This window comes from Ischnura elegans, chromosome 6 (assembly GCF_921293095.1).
Source record: "Ischnura elegans chromosome 6, ioIscEleg1.1, whole genome shotgun sequence".
Taxonomy (NCBI): Eukaryota; Metazoa; Arthropoda; class Insecta; order Odonata; family Coenagrionidae; genus Ischnura; species Ischnura elegans.
The window spans coordinates 29654673-29674249 of NC_060251.1; the positions used below are offsets into that span (position 1 = coordinate 29654673).

Genomic DNA, 19577 nt, shown 5'->3' on the forward strand with positions numbered 1-19577 from the left:
ACACGGAAAGATTGGCTAGCTTGGTTATTGCTGATATGTACAGGGATTTTGCTTTACCATGTTCAAGACGTAATAACCCACCAGAGCAGTGGCATAACTATGGGGGGGGGGGATGAGGGGCATAGATCCCCCCCAAAGGCCTCAGGGAAATAAATAAAAATATTTAAAACTATTTTCTAGTTTTGACATTTAATAACTGTGTCTGCTTAAAGTTAATTATTTAGTGCGAAAATTATGTGAAATGTATTTCCAGGCATGTTATTTTTCAAAAATTTTCCGAAACGGGGTTGGAGGGTCACCACCCCAGGCTATCCCATCCCCCCCAAAGCATAGTCCTAGTTACGCCACTGCACCAGGGAACCACACCTGACTCACTCCTTACATGACAGCAAATTTACTATTTTTATTTTAGCAGGTGTTGCAAAATGAGACGTTAGGGATACATATAAAACTTGGGTGTGTCTATCCTACATTTGGTAACTTACATGCTGCGACCAGAAGTTAAATATGACCCACTGGTGACTGGTGAGTCCCTATCATTCCAGAGAGGGTGGCACCACACTAAATGGCCAACCATCCGCAACTTGGCCCTTCACTAATGATCTCGATAACTCATCAGCGTGCTATTTGGTGTGAAACATACATGAAGGGGTGAGAAGCCAAGGGGTAGTAGTGACTTTGTTCTCTAAATGGAGTTAGGTTCAGAAATTTGGTAAAAGAAATAAACCTGATCAACTAGATATTTAGTCGTGCATTTGAATTTCCGCTCAGAATACAAACTCACTTATGTCCCTTGGCCACCAACTAAAAAAAATACAATTCTATAAATTTCTGTAAGTAACTATGCTTAGAAAAAAAAATCACATGAACACCTTAGCTTCTCATTTGTGTGAAAAATGCACATTCAGTAGGTTACACAACCCCACTTCCTGACATCACCTGAGAATGGAGTTGGAAATTTAAATTGAAAAAAAAATGGGATTGGCACCATTCGGTTGGCACTCCCACGGTTTATCTGACAATGGCCTCACTTGATGCCCAGATTATGAAGGCCCAGAAATTAGAAGTAATGAATCCTGCCAGTGGCTCTGTGCTACATTCTTGAGGGACTAGTGTCGTAGCCAGGATTTTGAAATGGGGGGGGGGGGAGGTTTTACCAGAGATTTTGAGGCCCTTCTGGAATGTATGGAAAACACCCTAGGGCAAATAGAGGATCCTTCCCCAGGAAAATTTGGGATTTTTAATGTTGAAAACATGACTTTTAAGACTCAAAAACAGTAATTTTGTACAAGTATTTATTAAAAGTTAGGTACTTATTGAGGCCATCTTACTCATTTTTGGCACCATTTTTATATGCTATGCCACTGTGAGTCACTCCATACCCACCATCTTTCTCCATACCCACATCTCGAAAGCCTCCAATCTTCTCTTGTCCACTTTCCTCATTGTCCACGTTTCCGCACCGTAGAGCGCTACACTCCAGATCAAACTCTTCGCTAACCTTTTCTTTAAACTCTTACATAACGATCCTCTCAGAAGCTCCTTCCTGTTCATGAACGCCTCCTTTGCTAATGCTATTCTCTTCCTAATGTCCTTACGACTGTTTCTGTTTTCCTCTAACATACTGCCTAAATAGTTAAACTGCTCAAGCTTTTCACCACCCACTCTTATCTTAAGTCTCACATTCCTCGCTCATGATGCTTTACAAAACCGCATAACCTTAGTTTTCTTTTGATTAATCCTCATCCCATACTCCTCGCAACGGTCGTATCGTGGATGCATTATATATGCGGCAGTCTTATGTTCTTGCTCTTCCCCATTATTCCTCCCATGAGCAGGTAGCCCCAGAGTGTGAATCACTAGTGGGACCAACCGCAGTCTGAAACTGAGAGCTTCAGCTCGGCAGCAAACATATAAATAATTGCCAACACACAGCTCTTTTTATACACCTTTTTATTATGAATCATTACTGCAGTAACATCATGCAATTCATGTATTACAATTTGTTTAATCATGAAATATATCCACAACTAAACAATATACCGGCTAATTTTATTAATTGTACTTCATGCCAGCATCTGCATACATGTGACGATACAACTGGTCCAAATCCTCAAAGAGCAAAATCTGGCCATGGCTGAGAAAAACATGATACAAAATACATCGTAGGGACAGGTAAAAACTTTTAAACAAAACTACATTTTAAAAATTACAAAAAAATGACAAAGCGTGAGGTAAAGATGCAAATTAAAGAGAACTGGCGAGAGGACGAGTAAAACTTCAGACATTTAAAAATAGAGTAATAGGACAATGGTCACTGCCGAAAACTTGACTTCTCATAGTACTTTCACAAAGACCTGGAATTAACTTCTTGGAGATGACGAAGTAGTCAAGACGCCTGAAATCATAATGAAAAACATGGATAAGTATACCTATGACATGTACTTTGCTATGAAAATTGCATAAACTACAACTAATCCATTAGGTTGCATAATATTAACAAATGCAAGCTACACTCTGCAGAAGAGCAATGCATTCATGGTCCAATAAATTTAGTAATCTTATTACAAATATTTAATTATTCCTCACCCATTTCACCATTTAAGGGCATCATCAGCACATACATATTTGCTTAAATATATCTGTACACATTTTTTACTATATACAAAAATGAGTATCTGATCACCTTAATGATGCTGCAGGGTGGCAAAATGTGTAATGAATATATAGAGGAGACTAGCACGTTTTTTCAAGTAAAAATGCATAAACCTGTACTGTAACACATTTCTCATTAGTTCCCTAGCTTTTCCTTTTTCCATCCCACCTAAGAATATTTTCAAATAACATGGTGAAAAAAATTAAATGAATTGATCACCGACTATAAAGGCCTGATTACACGATACATTAACACGTACGAGTTAATGTCTAAATGTATGAAAGCGTGAATGAACACAAAAATGCACCGCGTAACCACCCAACTTGTGCGAATGCATGAACGGAAAATAGAACCTGTTCTAATTTGGTTCATGCATTCGTAAATGTTCCACTCTGGTCCACTAAAATCATTCGTGCAAACATACATTAACTTGTACGTGTTAATGTACCGTGTAACCAGGCCTTGAAGCAGTTTTACCTGCCAGCTGCACATCCTACAGTACTAGTAAATTAAAGCAAGCATGATGCAAAAATGGGCATCTAATGTACCATATTTCTCTGAATATAGTCCCCCCCTTCATTTTGAGGATTGTGTTTCGGGAAAAACTTCAAAAAATGGGTTTGAATATAGTCCCCCCTTTACTTTTACCGAGGGCATTTTTGGGGGGACTCTAATCAAACAAATACGGTATTCAGGCTTGAAAATATATAATACTCAATTTTTAGAATTTTCACGAATAATCAGTGAAGAATCTGACGAAGATTTATGTAAAACTGGAGTAATATGAATACTCCATGAAGACGGAAGAAAATAAGCTTGATGCAAGACATGGCATTCAATGTATGTATTTGGACAAGAGGGCAAAAGATGAAATGGAAAGAGATAAAGGGAATGAATAAAAGCTACATATAAAGGCCGCCATGCACAGTGAATGATGATGTTGAAAGATAACGTGATCATTCACACGATAATGCAAGCAAAATAGAACATGTTCTAATTTTCACTAAATGATCATGTGCATGACGGTTCATTCGCAAATTTTTCCCTTATACATGGCGAATCATTTCATTCGCATGAGGGTCATTCCATGTCAGTTCATCCAGGCATGACACCCACCGACTCGGATTTTGATGAAACTTGCCAATTTTCATCCTTCCATGCTGGAATGAAACAGTGTAAAATATTTCTTGGCTATCTCTAATAGTTTTATTTTCACGACCATTTGAAGTTTGGGTGAAACTGCAGTTTTTCAATGAATGCTGTCTCCAGAGGCACTTGCGCCTCCAGAGGGAAATAATTTGTCTCAGCCATAGTTTTCATCCGATTCTTATGAAAATTTGCAGGTTTACTATAGAAGTCATGAGGATTCCAAAATCTTATTGAAAAATATCCTAAGGAATATTGGAAATTCTCTAAACTCGTATGTTTCATAAGATTTTAGAATATTTTGCGTCAAAAACATGGTTCTATAAAACATCAAATTTTGACCTGAGGCAATATCTGAATCAAGCTAAATTATTTTTTCTAATATTCCTTAAGGTATGACCCACCACCTGTAAAAATAAAATTCATGGCTTTTTGCTTGCTTTGTTGTTAAAAAAAATTTTATGCAAAAAAAATCCCTTTTCACGACTCTGGTCGTCAGTGTTGGGTCCTCCTTCAAGTGTGATGAAATGCTTGTGTTAACTGTTTTCTATATCTAAGAAAATATTTACAACATATATCTAGTGCATAATACATCCAAAAATTAAAACATTTTTTTATGTGCAGGTTGTTTTTCTCCCGATAAGAAAAATATATTTTTGAAATAGAATATTTTAAGGAATTCATAGCTCTTACCCATCATTGCTGGGGATAACTTAATTGTTGCTTAATAAAACACATCAAAATACAGGATGCATGTCAATACAAGTCAACTTTCTCCATTTTGTATTGACAAAAAACTTCACGAATGTTTTTTACCTCATTAATGTTGTTCTACTTTGAACAAAAAGGTTTTCAAAGTACTGGATAAAGATTTCCTTCCAGAGCATGATTCAGAAGTTCTTGATAAAGCGAGTGATATGGATGTGCTAGTTGGGTTACTAAAAGAAAAACTGGTGACAGCAGGCAGTCAGCGAGAGATAATTCAGCTACTAACACTAGCTCCGACTTCGTGGAGTAGGAAAAAAGTAGCCACCGAAACTAATGTTAGTGAATATACAATTCAGCATGCTAGGGAATTCTAAGAATGAAAGGCATCATAGCCATACCAGATCCAAGGAGGGGGAAAAACATAGAACAAACTGCAGTGGACTTAGTTCAGTCATTCTACCAAAATTACGAGTATTCACGCCTTATGCCAGGAATGAATGATAAGGTGAGTGTGTCCAAAAATGTCCACAAGCAAAAGTGGTTACTTTTATTTAACCTAAATGAGCTGTATGCAGCTTTTCAATTTGAATTCCCACATGTAAAAATAGGGTTTTCAAAATTCTGTATGTTGCAACTTAAATGGTGCGTGTTGGCAGGCTTCTCTGTAGCCCATTCTGTGTGTATCTGTGCTATCCATCAGAATGCATCACTTCTTCTCCATGGATGCTCTATAGAGGAGACCTACAACGACCTATTTGACTACTTGGTATGTTCCAAAGATAACAGGGATTGCATGTTACGGCACTGTTCAGAATGTATGTCTGAAAAACGACTGAAGGAGCATCTGAAAAGTAAATTTGAAGAATGGGACCCTGAAGATGAAGTGACATACAATGGGTGACAACAGATCGGACCCAATAAATTAGGTTAACAGTGACTCTGGATGAATACATCAATAGTCTGGTGAACAATCTGGAAAAACTTCTCCCACATTCCTTCATAAACAAATCCCAGGCGAGATACCTAAAAGAACTAAAAAATAACCTACAGCCAGATGAAGCCATTGTTTTGCTGGATTTCAGTGAAAAATACCATTATGTAATACAAGATGAGGTTCAGGGTCATCACTGGAATAAGGATGGTTGTTCCCTACATCCAGCGGTAATTTATACTCGTGGACAGCTGAAGAAAGATCTATGTGTGTCAAGTTTGTGTGTATTTTGTGACAATCTAGAACATGATGTAGCTTTCGTATTTGAAACGCAAAAAATAGTCACTCAGTTTTTAAAGGAAAAGTTCCTTGAAGTAAAGGAAGTGCAATATTTCAGTGATGGTTGTGCTGGCTAATATAAGAACTGTAAAAACTTTATGACCCTGTGCCATCATCACCAGGACTTTGACTTGGATGCTTCTTGGTCTTTTTTTCAACTAGTCATGGGAAATCTCCATGTGATGGGATAGGTGGAACAGTTAAGTGCATTCTTACAAGAGAAAGCCTTCAGCGGGATCTGGGTAATGCAATGACTTCCATTGAAAAGGTGTTTCAGTTCTGCAAGTACAAAGTGGACAAAATTTCATTTTACGTTTTAAAAAAAGAACAATTATCAATGATTCAGCAACAATTAGAAACTCACTAGTACCTTGTAAAAACAATCCCAGGTACTTGTAGCTACCATTCTTCTATACATTATTGCGACAAAAAAAATTAGCTTTGATACTACGTACAGTTCTGTCCACAATTTCTTGATAAAGCCAAGTTGGGAAGAAATTTTGACAAAAACTTGTACTAATTCTTTTGTGGCCTGCTTGTATGACAATCACTGGTTTTTTGGGCAACTTATGTCAAAGGATGTTGATCCATTAGATATAAAAGTGAAATTCTTTATCATTTTAGTGGCCAAAAGAGAAAGAAGATATTTGCAATGTTCCTGTAAATAATGTCATTTGTTATGTGGAAACTTCTACCACAAGAGGCTCAGGACAAATATATTACTTCTCGGAGAAAGACATTGAACGTGTGAACCGACGGCTCTTGGATTTAAAAGGAAAACTTGGAATTACCACTACTGGGAAAAAAATGTAACTCTAGTGTAACTGAAATATTAGCTTTCTCAGAGATAGGCCTCAGTGAAGACCTTGGATACTATCCTATTTAACTACAAACTGATGCACAGACAAAAGTGTCTATATATTGTGATTGTTCATTCATAAGTTGTGCAACATTATTGAAGTAAAACACACTCGTGAAGTTTTTTGTCAATACAAAATGGAGAAAGTTGACTTGTATTGACATGCATCCTGTATTTTGATGTGTTTTATTAAGCAACAATTAAGTTATCCCCAGCAATGATGGGTAAGAGCTATGAATTCCTTAAAATATTCTATTTCAAAAATATATTTTTCTTATCGGGAGAAAAACAACCTGCACATAAAAAAATGTTTTAATTTTTGGATGTATTATGCACTAGATATATGTTGTAAATATTTTCTTAGATATAGAAAACAGTTAACACAAGCATTTCATCACACTTGAAGGAGGACCCAACACTGACGACCAGAGTCGTGAAAAGGGATTTTTTTTGCATAAAATTTTTTTTAACAACAAAGCAAGCAAAAAGCCATGAATTTTATTTTTACAGGTGGTGGGTCATACCTTAAGGAATATTAGAAAAAATAATTTAGCTTGATTCAGATATTGCCTCAGGTCAAAATTTGATGTTTTATAGAACCATGTTTTTGACGCAAAATATTCTAAAATCTTATGAAACATACGAGTTTAGAGAATTTCCAATATTCCTTAGGATATTTTTCAATAAGATTTTGGAATCCTCATGACTTCTATAGTAAACCTGCAAATTTTCATAAGAATCGGATGAAAACTATGGCTGAGACAAATTATTTCCCTCTGGAGGCGCAAGTGCCTCTGGAGACAGCATTCATTGAAAAACTGCAGTTTCACCCAAACTTCAAATGGTCGTGAAAATAAAACTATTAGAGATAGCCAAGAAATATTTTACACTGTTTCATTCCAGCATGGAAGGATGAAAATTGGCAAGTTTCATCAAAATCCGAGTCGGTGGGTGTCATGCCTGGATGAACTGACATGGAATGACCCATGATCATTCACCGTGTATAGAGGCCTTAATGGAAAAAGAGGAAAAACTACCAGAGGAGGCAAAAAGGAGACATGAGGCTGTGGATTGACTTAGGGCCATTGTAAGACACCCAAATTCATAGCAGCAGACTTCTTCCTAACAAATAATCACTTCATCTCAATTTTTTTATCTCAGTTTTCCATTATTACATAGCATTTTCACTCAGATTGGCAATCAAAGCCAACTTCACTTATGATTCAAGTTCTCTGTGTTTCTTTATAGAAGCAAGGATTGGACAATGACAGCAGCAGAAGTCAAGATTGAAAGCACTGGAAATGTGGCACAACTGAAGAATGATCGAAGTGTGTAAGTAATGAGGAAGAAATGTGTAAGTAATGAGGAAGAAATGTGTAAGTAATGAGGAAGTGCTAAGAAAAGAGAAGTCTTCAAAAAGCCTTAAGCAGAATACAGCACAACGTGGTTGGGACAGGTGGGAGGGGAAAAGGGTAGGGGGCAGTCCCGAATGAGTTACAGTGCAACCTCGATATAACGACACCCCACGGTGCACTAATAAACACTCGCTATAGCGAATTGTCGCTTTACCGGAGGTGGAGCAAATAATAGCCAATATACCTGTTGCGAACAGATATACAGGAACAGGAGTGGTGCGGCGACAGATAAACATCTATCCGATAAACGTAAGCATAAATCCAGACGAAAGGCGATGTTTTTTTGCATCAATAAATTTCCTCACTCAAATTACGACCAACTATTCAAACAATTTATGAGCGCCGCACTGAATGAAAATTATGGAAAGCATTGTTTTGTCAATCATTATATTTATCGAACGACAGTTTACCACATAAATTTGAGACTGAGCACTCCATTAACATCATTTCTAACAGATCGCTAGCAGTTAAAGAGGTTAAGGAGTCTTGATGAAAGTCTTCCGGCGGTGAATCCCTCGCTATGGCGAGAGCCAACGCCGAAAGGGTCTCGTAAAAACGAATTTTTTAACACGCTTATTATAGGGTCAATTGACGGTGCATCGGCTATCTCTCGTAATATCGGGGGTGTCGCTATAGCCCGTACTCGCTTTAACGAGGTTCCACTGTACATAGGATAGGTTATGAAGGATGTGAAAGAGATGAAATGTATCACTATGAAAAGGCTAGCAGCTAGGAGAGCTGCGTCAAACCAATCTTATGATTGTTGACAAATGATGAAGATGATGTCAAATTATAAGGAAACATTGGATCCTTCGTTCATAAAATTGCTATCTCTCTTCCTGAAATCGCTATTCTGTCTGAATTCAGCACAATGATATTTAGCTTAATTCAACCAAGTCCCCACCATTAATACTACATACATTTAAAATATGAAAAAGAGCATGCAAAGATTGCTTGCAACATTTAGTTTATTTTCCAGAAAAAGTATTGATATACTCTCATACTTATGTGAGAATTTTTCGTATGATTCTGGATAATTTCACTGAAGTATAGAAATGTGACTTTTTCCATAGGAAATGGTCAGAAATGGATCAAAAAATAATAAAATTAACAAAAATCTGGGTACTCCTAGCAATTGAAGGAATTTTGAATATTGCCACTACACAAGGGAAAATTGAACTCAAATCTAGCTAATGTAGGGCCATTGCTTACATTTCTGTGTAATTCATTAATTCCACACATATAACTGAGTCAATTCAACATTTCCCTTAATAGGAAAAGGAAATTGTGGGAAAATAAAATTTTAATGAGGTGCCAAAGTCGATAAGTAGGAACTGTTTCCTTCATATACAACAGAATTAATTATTTTCCGCTTTTATCAAACTATTTAATGACCACTAGTTACAACACACTGTACCATTTTCAACTTTAGTTGAGAGTTGAAAATTATACAGAGTATCGAAACTATTCATCATTAAATTGTTTTATGAAAGTAGAAAATTGCAATTTATTTCATTGCATATGAAAAAAAAAATCCCTAAGATTTTTCACTCATCCATAACACTGGATGCCATAAAGATTACACTAGATTTTTTTTGGGCTAGCAAACTTACCATCCAACATTTTTCTCACGGGCATTCTTCATGTTTGTCCAGAAGGTATAAGTATCCTTTTTATCAGGGTACAGTTGACGGAATGAATCAACAAATCCTTCTTCCAGCAGTTTGGTGAATCCATCCCTCTCCTCTTGGGTGAATCCAGCATTTTTTGTGTTTGTTTTTGGATTTGCCAGATCTGTGGGATGAAAATATGTCTCATTAAAATCTTCAAAATCAGGGAGAGATAATAATTAAATTGAAAAAAATTAAAAATCATGCATACCAATCGGTTGATGAGCAACGTTCAAATCACCGGTCAGTATTACTGGCTTTTTCTCATCCAAATCTTTCAAATATTCTCGAAACGCTATATCCCATTCCTTTCGTTTCTCCAAGTTCACCAAACCTCGGCCAGAATTAGGAACATCTGAAAAATAAGGAAATGACAAGAAATGAGCATTATCTCCTAAATTAAAATTAAAGAGTACAATTCTCTCAAAAAGCACAAAAGTAAGGCTCTATAGGAGTACGATACTATCTTTTGAATTTTATGGATCTCAGATCCAAGCACTTAACAAAAAATCAGAAAAGAAGCTTCTCATCTTCAAAAACAAAAATCTATGCTCTATTCTTGGCCCAGTATGTGACCAAGGCACCTAGAGGATAAGGACCAACAGGGAATTGTGAGTCCAACACCAAGATCCTGACATCATTGCCCAAATTATTATCAGAAGATTAACCCTTTAAGTGAAGAGGGCTGATATATATCGGCTCTTACGTAGTCCATTATTATTTAATTTGCTATAACTTATTACATTGATTTATTTTAGTTCAGTAAACGTAAAAATATTTTGTCAATATTAACCAGTTCAACCTCAATAATTAATAAGATGCCTATGGATATGAAATATGTAAAATAGCTTTGTATGAAAATACCCTCCGCATTTCTCACTGGTACACCAGTAAGAAGGATAGCATTAAGAGGATTAACCCTTTCGAGACGGCAGTGTTTTCGTCTTAGAATGACTGCTGTACTGAGCCCCAAGAGACTCTTCTTTCTCGTGGTACGGAGCATTTTTGGAGGACATTCGTTTAAGGGTCTCGCGAAACCTTTTCCGACCCCTCCCTGCCGGGACTCTGCATTATCCGGGACTCCGAGAGTAGTTGTGCTCCCTCCTTTCCAGGTTTATGACCATACCTGCGGCATTGGTTCACGGTCAACTTATGTATTGCTTATATGTATTTAGCATATGGATAATAGTTGCTTGCAAGTAAATTGCAGACTTTGAATTGAATTCATTTTTTTCTGAGCAAATATTAAACGAAGTTCTAAGGTCAATATCAATGCATTTAATGCAGCAACAATTTCCTTGTTGGTGTTTATGCATAACTCGAGATATAAGTTAATATTTATCGTAGAATTTTGTTTAAAAATTGTAAACGCTGCTCAAAAGACAAATAATTCAATTCTTAGTTTATTTTTCTTGATAAATGAACAAATATTTATTTCGAATACTGACTGGATAAACAACTGTATGACCACTTTCCCTTACCGCTAAGAGGGGTTATAAAAGATGAGGGGTCCGGGTACCTGCTCCCCGATGAGGGTAAATCCTAAACCCCACAGCTTTGGGTCCCGAGACAAAGACGATGTAAACCTGCGACCGTCCGTCCTAAAAGGGGGAGAGCTAGAAAACGTATATATAGGGCTTTCGTTCTCCTGGCCAGGAAAATTTCACACGTAAATATACGGCTTTCGTCTCCCAGGTCAGGAAACGTCCACACGTATATATACGTCTTTAGTAGGGAAAAGGTTAAGATGGGATGGCCATGTGACAGGAGGGAGCTTGACTCCAAATAGAGGATGGTGGCAAAAAACCTTCCACGTGGCAGACGACCATTGGGACACTAGAGCTGATGCAGAACCACGACAGATGGCGAGCACCTGTTGAGGAGGCCAAAAACCTTTTGGGGTTTGAGTAGCCACATAGGTAGATAGAGCATTTTCTTCGCTACATATTAGAAGACTAATTTTTTATTTAATATGGTTCCCACTCAATCTAAATTATAAAATTCACGGTTTTTTCCAGGTTTTCACAGTCTAACTGTCTTCAAATTCACGGTTTGTAGATAAACCATTTTAGGCAGAAATATTGATCACGTAACAATCATCGGCCGCACGTTAACTACAAATTTAACAAACGCAACAGACACCGTAAATGCACACGCAGCAATGAAAGTGCCATCTCTCATGACATCACTTATTGTTTGCAAAATTCAGCCCCGGCTAAAGGTTGTGAGTGGGAAAATAGAGGGACCAGGGTGCCAGGGAAGAAACACTTTGGTTACCAGTCTTCCGGCTTTTGTACTGGCTTAAGGTCAATGAATCATCTTGACACACGGACGAATTGCGCTTCAAATATACGTGTCAAGAGAAATCCGTGGCCACGTCTGGGCTTGACTGACCTCGAAATATGCATTTTTCTTTTAATCCGTCAATCGTATTTCTACGATCGTAAAATCAAGATTGAGAGATTTTTAAGGCTTTAGGATGAAATTCACAGCTTTTTCCAGGTTTTTTTCATCGTATGCGAAATTCACGGCTTATTCACGGTTTTAAGGTTTTCAAGGTTGAGTGGGAACCCTGTTTAAACCATCCAAGGTAATTCTTTTCTTCCAGTGTTCTTTTATTCAAATCAATTTCCAGCTAGGTCAACTGGAAATATCAGCAGTAGTCGAGCATATCCTCAGTCCAGACCATAAAATCAATTAGGATGATACCAGAGTGTTATTGTGATCCAGCCAATTTCATGTTCGCCTAACTAAGGAGGTAAGGAGAGGTTGGAGAGGAAGAATTTCAACTATGTAGAGATGGGTCGTTTTCGATACCCGGTTCTGCTGGTTCTTGGCCAATGGAACCAGTATTGAGAACCGATTGCACTTTGGAACCAGCTTCGAACGGTGGCAAGGATTAGAATTCGGCACCCAAAAACCGAAAAGATCTTAAGCGTATTCAAGGCCAAAAAGTGAAAAAAAGATTTTAAAACGCATCTATTACTTTCCAATTGCATGGCATACACGTTTTTTTCTTACGATAGTTGCTTTAACGCGTGCATGTAAGGGTTCATCAGTTTTTTGTTCTCGCCAACATTGTAACATTTCCGTAGCCGCTTTCAAACGACCTGACTTTTTGCCTACCATTGTCCATGGCACAGCACCGTTCTATCAACTTATCACAGGTCTCTAAGAATGTCTTCAAACGAGTTGAATCGTGCCGTTGACGGTGCCCATTTCAATTACTATTTGGAGAAATTTTTGGTCATAACTCATTAATACATTAAAATAACTCATGGAATGCACAATGTAAATCTTTTCTTCTTGCTTCACCTCATCGTCTTCAATCTCTCATCAGGAATGGTTTAACTGTTAGTGAACACCTGAATAATTGGTGCCTTAAAAACTCCCTTAAATTGAACATTAAAAAATCACACATTATACATTTCAGAAATGTTAACAAGCATCAGAGGAACATCTCCCTAAACATTAATGGCTTGGATATTCCTCAAGTTGATTCAGCCAAATTTTTAGGGATACACATTGACTTAATGTTTCATGGGATACCCATATATGTTTCTTGGCCAACAAACTCTCGGCTCTGTCGCCTTGCTTGTTAGATCCATTCGCTACACGGTGTCATCTGACATTCTCCTTAATATTTACTATGGCTTGTTCTACTCCCATATTTCTTACAGTATAATCTTTTGGGGATCGTCCTCTAATGCCTTGAAATTGTTCAATATTCAGAAGAAGGTTGTCCGTATCATATCTAATGCCAATTACAACAGCCCATGCCGACCCCTGTTCAAGAAGCTAAAAATTTTACCTTTACCCTGTGTGTACATTCTGTTAACCATACTTCACACCAAAAACAACATAAATAATTATTACCTCAACTCAGATAATCACCAGTACTCCACCAGAAAGAACAATGATCTGCACCAACCGTTTGTACGCACTAGGAAATCTGCTATTGGGCCTAAACATACGGGGCTTCAGCTCTACAACAAACTTCCCTCACAAATGAAACATTTAAATACAGACAAGGTTTTCAAGGATAAATTGAAGGTATTTCTCCTCTCTAAATTATACTACTAATTTAACGAATTTCTATGTGATGAGAACTTGTAAATGTTTAAGACTTTGTATTAACGATCATTCCCATTGTATTTGATTTTACAATTTTACTATTATTTCATGTATATTTTAAATTTTTGATATATCTAACCCATTGCGGACATTACCATATTACTGGTGACGGTTCAACCATTTTATATTGACGTGCCATATATCTGAATCGATGTACCTACTCATTGTTTTCTGATTCTTTGGCAAATAAAATATTCTATTCTATTCATTGCTAGGCTCTGCAAAATTATGACTGAAACATTTTTTCCCAAGGAAAAATTATTATCGATCGCCACGGTTATGTTCTACAACCAGCTCTGCTGAAAATAAAATTTTATGAGGGTAAACTAGTCATTTACCTGCACTTATACGGGTATTTAATTTTTTATAACCAACAGAAATCTAACAATTACAGCAATAAAGTATATTTTCAAGGATATCCCCATCAGTAAAGTGACTAACAGACACAGAGTTTGTACATTAATAGAAGTATCGCCAATGATGGGAAAAATCCTATGACAATCACCGGCAAAATATTAGTGACTATGGTAGCATTTTTCACATACTGCCGTTCACTTACAGAACAAACCTTAGCCATCTCAAAATATCAGTCGGAGATTAGGTCAAAGAATTGTCAAGCCAAGAAGGTGGAACTTTGACAACGCCAAAAACTCGGAAACAGCGCCTCCAGATATTTACAACCTCCTTGATGAGAATAGAGAAGTTGAGACAAAGGAGCAGGAATGCGACTATGTCAGATTGGGATGAAGGGAAGGAAGGATCATCGTCACTTTCTTCAACATTTTAGTTGAAATACAACATTGCAAAGGTCGAACGACATTCAGTTGTGCAACTCTTTTGGTAGTAAAACAAAAGTGGTCCCTGCTTAGATGCTAAAATAGGGTAGTTTACTTCATCAAAGAAAACGAAAGGCACTGATTGCGATTCGTTACCCACCATTAGTGTATTCATAATATACAAATTATTTGGTTTTAGAAATCCCAGTTTAGACGAATGGCAACGGTCAATTTTAACCTCATTTGAAGAAGGCGCCCATGTGATGCCACTCCATATGACGTCACAGGGACCTAGTTTCTATACAAGTAGATAGGAGTTTTACATCGTCTGAGATTACCAATGCATGCATGACGCACAGAGCTCAGGGAAACATGTCTTAATAATCACCTATTAAAACTGGCTAAGGTCAGAAAGTTTACTTCGTTTGATAAGGTATTAATAATCCTTATTTAAGCCAAGCGCTACCAGCTAGCAGGGTACTCTGCTACCTACTAGCATCCTGCGTCGTATCAGCGCTCAAAGCCTCGCCCCAAGGTCACCTCACTTGCAGTAGCGGGAACCAGAACGACGTCACACAGAGTTTTCCTGTCATTCATACTTAGCCGTCGTGTTTTCGCGCGCTTGAAAATTTTCACTTTTCATTCAATCACGAAAAATAGATATCATCATTAAAAAATCTATAAGCGTGAAATACGTACTCCAGGAGTAATAACCTTTCGATTAAGGCAATACAAAAATAATAGGAACCACCCTATTGTTCAAGGATGAAATATAAGAGAACGGAACATATACAAATCCACATACCAAATTAGAACATGTTCTATTTTCTGCCAAGTTTGGTGGTTTTATATGGCATTTTTTCATCTACTTGTATGTGATAAAGCATTGGGTAAACAGGTCTTGAGTTTTTGTGCAAGTACCTATAAAGTATCATTGACTGGAATGAAGGCTGTAACAAGTGAAGGGGTTTCAAATCCCAGACAAAATTTTTGTTGGTCACTGGGTGCATTCGGCCGCACTTAGCTCAGTGATCATAATGTCACGATCATAAATGAGAGCAGCCAAGTGCAACAGTATGCAGCAAAAATCTCACTTGCTTTACTCCCTTCTGCTCCATGGTGATAGACAGTGAGTGTGGTGTTTCTACGCTCTCTGAACTAGCAGTTGATCAGTGCCATGACGTCAATCTGCTCAGTACCATAACATCAGACTGCTGACAGCACAAAAATGATAAAGAAACCCCATCCCACAAAATCCTCAAAAATAAACCCACTCCAAATGATCTCTCCCCACTTTCACGACAAAAAATACACGGCATCAGCCTTGACTTACGTGGTAGTTAGCTTCATCAATGATATACACTACCATAGGCATATGATAATTACAATGGAGTTCTAATTTATACTTACACACATTCACCAAATAGAATTTCTCATACTCGGCTGTGATGACCCTCCCATGTTCATCAAATTCTGGTTTACCGATACCATATTTCACATCCAAAGGCTTTTCCTTCGAGTATAATCCAGTTCCCCCATAACCATCTCTTTCACCTACAAAATATGAAATAAAAACAAAAATTACTGCTGACTCGAAGTCGCGCTATAATAAATCACATCTCAACTAGGCAAATCAGTAACGCCTCATACCTGAGCTCCAATATGCATGATAACCTTCAACTTTGGTTTCAGAAGGGAGTTTCTTTTCTGGGCATTTGATTTCTTGAAGGCAGAATATATCAGGTTTTTCATAGTTAATGTAGTCCAATCCATTTTTCTACAAGGGTAGGAGTAAAAAAATGAATAGGATATACCTTCATACATTAAAGAATTTCACAAGATACTGCCTTATTCATTGAAACGGTAGCGATACAAATCATGGTACGCAACAGAAAATTAGATTTTTTACATTAAATCATCGTAACATTGAGATTAATTAACCATGAAGATATTATGGACTAAAAGGAAAGAGCAGATCCAAATTATAGCTACTAACCTTAACTACGGCTCTAAGCCCTGCAACATTCCATGAGGAGATTTTTAAATTCCACTGTTTGCCGTCGGGAGTTTTTTTGTCACATGAAAAATCCAAGGATGAGAAGTCGAGAGCATCCGCTGGTTTCTTTGCGGGCACTTTCTCTGTCTTTTCTGCTTTCCGTTTTGCAGAGGGCTGTTTACTTTCTTCCATTTCTTCGTCTTCCTCGACTTCGTCAACCTCGTCCTTCAAACCATTTTCACTATCAACGGCTTTCACAGTGTCCGAGCTCTTTTTTCCGTTTGCCTGTTTACTCGGAGTCTCTTTCAATTCTTCTTCTGATTCATCCTTGTCATCGCCCTCCGATTTGACTTCCTCCTCCACTTTACGAGATGCTTTTACCTTTTTCTCCACAGCTCTGCTCTTAGGTTCAACCTTAGCACTTGGTCCGTCCGATTCCTCGTCGTCGTCCTCAGCGTAACTGGTGACTTTCTGTTTCCCACGATTTCTTTCTCCGCGGCGAGTAGGCGTAGCTACCGGTGTTTTGCGACTCCTTGATGGCCCTTTAGACCTTCCTCCAGATTTTTTGGAGCCCCAATCTTCATCCGAACCTTCTTCCTCCGATAATTCAGATTCGCTTTTCTTTTTGGGTTTTCTTGCCGGCTTCCTGCTTCGTTTTGTTTTCTTCCCATAGCTGCCAGAATCATCCGAATCGTCTCCTTTCCTTTTCCTTGGCGGTGCTTTACCTTTTCCCCGAGGAGAAGCGGATGGAGGCACGTATTCATCCTCAGACTCATCTTCTTCCTCCTCTTCCTCTTCAGAATCATCAAGTAATTTCGCTTTAGGTTTGACAGCTCTACTAGCCCTCTTCTTCGGAGCAGAATCCTCTTCCTCTTCAGATAACTCAGCATAACTCTTCCTCTTTGTATCTCTTTTCCTTTCCTTGGAGTTATCCTCTGATATAGTAGCACTGTCATCCTGAATCTCCTCATCATCCTTGCTCAAGGTCTTGTCATTAGTTTTGGTCTCAGGATCTTTCGATTCTTCTCCATCACTCTCTACTTTCTCGAGCTTCTCATCCTAAGGCAAAACGTGAGAATATTTTAGGCCACCCTTGAGAATAAAATATCCTACTCTGACACAACTTAATATACATTTTGAAATCTTTTGACATTTTGAAAGAGAATCTCAGCGAGATTTTCGCCGGTTGTTACCCCTAAATTTATTCATCATGCATATTGGCCGCAGAGCAGAATTTAAATGTGCCCCTAAATATTTAAATCAAATCACACAAAATAGCAATTTCATTAAAATATTTGTAGCAACAGCATTCCGCCAAATATTCTGTACCCATGATGCTTCAGGAAATCACATGGTGGTCCGTGTGTAAACGAGCGTCTTGCACCACAACAAACCTCATCAGCAACATTCCTTTCCGTAATTCCTACGAAAAACGTCAACAAAACATTTTCGATTAACACCTACCTTAATAACAGCTGACGTTCCTTTTCTTCCTTTAGGGGGCATTTTGCGGTCTTTAAGTTCCAACCGTATCTCACTGACGCGTGGCTTCCCCAAATCGTTAATTAAAAAAAAACCATGCAACCAATAGGAAAAGGTCCTCCGCTACGGGGACCTACCGATGTTCCGGCTTCCGGTAAAATTGTTTTGTTTTCAAGGTTCGCTACGGGGGTGGCTGTAGGGAACATTCTGAGGATTCTGAGGTTTTCCGTGACCGAACTACATGGAAATAGTAGGATAGTAGCACTTATGCTCTAGCAGCGTTATGAGCTAATTTGGTTTCGGGGTAAGAGTGAGGTATGGTAGGTTATAATCTAGAAAACTGGGTGAATAATTTTGTTTGAGTTTTCACGAAAGACCTCCTGCGACCATAATTTGTTTACGGCGGTTGTTTTAATGTGATCAGTTACGAAGAATTTGTATGTACTGACTGGATAACTACTTCCAAGAGAATTATGTGATCCATTCTGATGATTCGTTTTTGTTCTAATACGTGATATCGATATAGGTTCATTTGGGATGTGGTTATGAGTTTTCCTGCGTAGTTAAAATATTCTACGTGATGTTTGGATTTCGGGAGACTTCTCACTACAAATTTTGTGTATTTCATGCGCGGTCAGCGAAAAATCGTTAATATTCCGCTGAATTTCGTCTTTCTGCACCTAAGTGTAGTTACCCTTGAGAATACGAAAACCACCAGCATTTGGCGTTAAAGATTTGTGTGATGTCAGTACTCATACGTCTTATTTTTAACGCCTCGAATTCTCTCGATTATTCCTTTATCCATTTCCTTCGACTTCTCTCGATTATTCCTTTATCCATTTCCTTTGACGTGAGACGCCTCGAACTCGTTCTCACAATTTGGGGCGGTTCACGGTTAACCTTGAATCCACTGGAATCACACGATCATTTCCTCTGTCAGTGAGAGTGATCGCTTTTCGAGACCCAAGAAGCTCGAGGCCATAAATACTCTACACAGGATTCTACACTCCCTTAGTTTCAGTGATTCCCACCCGTCGCATCAAATAGCGGCGCTGATGTAGCGAGCCCCGGTTGTCACGCCCACAAGAGGCACGCTACGCGGCGAATTTGAATCCACGTTTCGCAACGCAGAGCTGTGAAGGGCAAAATTTGCTGGCGGAGCGGGAGCTCTCGTGGCGTCGACGCAACGCGGAGCTGTGAAGGCACCCTAATATGGCCGCGAGAGGCACGCTTTGCGGCGAATTTGAATCCATGTCTCAATCGTTCATTGCTAAGAAATAAAGTTCGTGTCAACTGTCCACGAAAATATAACTATCACCGTGAGTTTATGTAGTTTCCTGGTGGTGAAAATGTACGTAATCACAAAATCGGTACGCTAATTCACGTTGAGAGAAGGGAAGAATAAGTGGGTAAGGAAACGCTGTTAACTTTCCCTAGCCTGAATTAAGTTTGAGGGCCCATAGAT

The 19577-nt window shown here is 38.2% G+C and overlaps 1 protein-coding gene across 1 annotated transcript; it reads right to left on the reverse strand.

The window, feature by feature from the left end:
• Window positions 1-1936: 1936 nt before the first annotated feature.
• LOC124160246 (DNA-(apurinic or apyrimidinic site) endonuclease) lies at window positions 1937-18740 on the reverse strand. The gene is made up of 7 exons (XM_046536060.1): window positions 18095-18740; window positions 16631-17689; window positions 16285-16411; window positions 16045-16188; window positions 9936-10079; window positions 9668-9848; window positions 1937-2398 (listed from the first exon to the last, which is right to left on the reverse strand). Exons 1-7 carry the CDS (start codon window positions 18134-18136, stop codon window positions 2281-2283), a joined length of 1815 nt encoding a protein of 604 aa, XP_046392016.1. The 5' UTR covers window positions 18137-18740; the 3' UTR covers window positions 1937-2280.
• Between the last annotated feature and the right edge of the window lie 837 nt (window positions 18741-19577).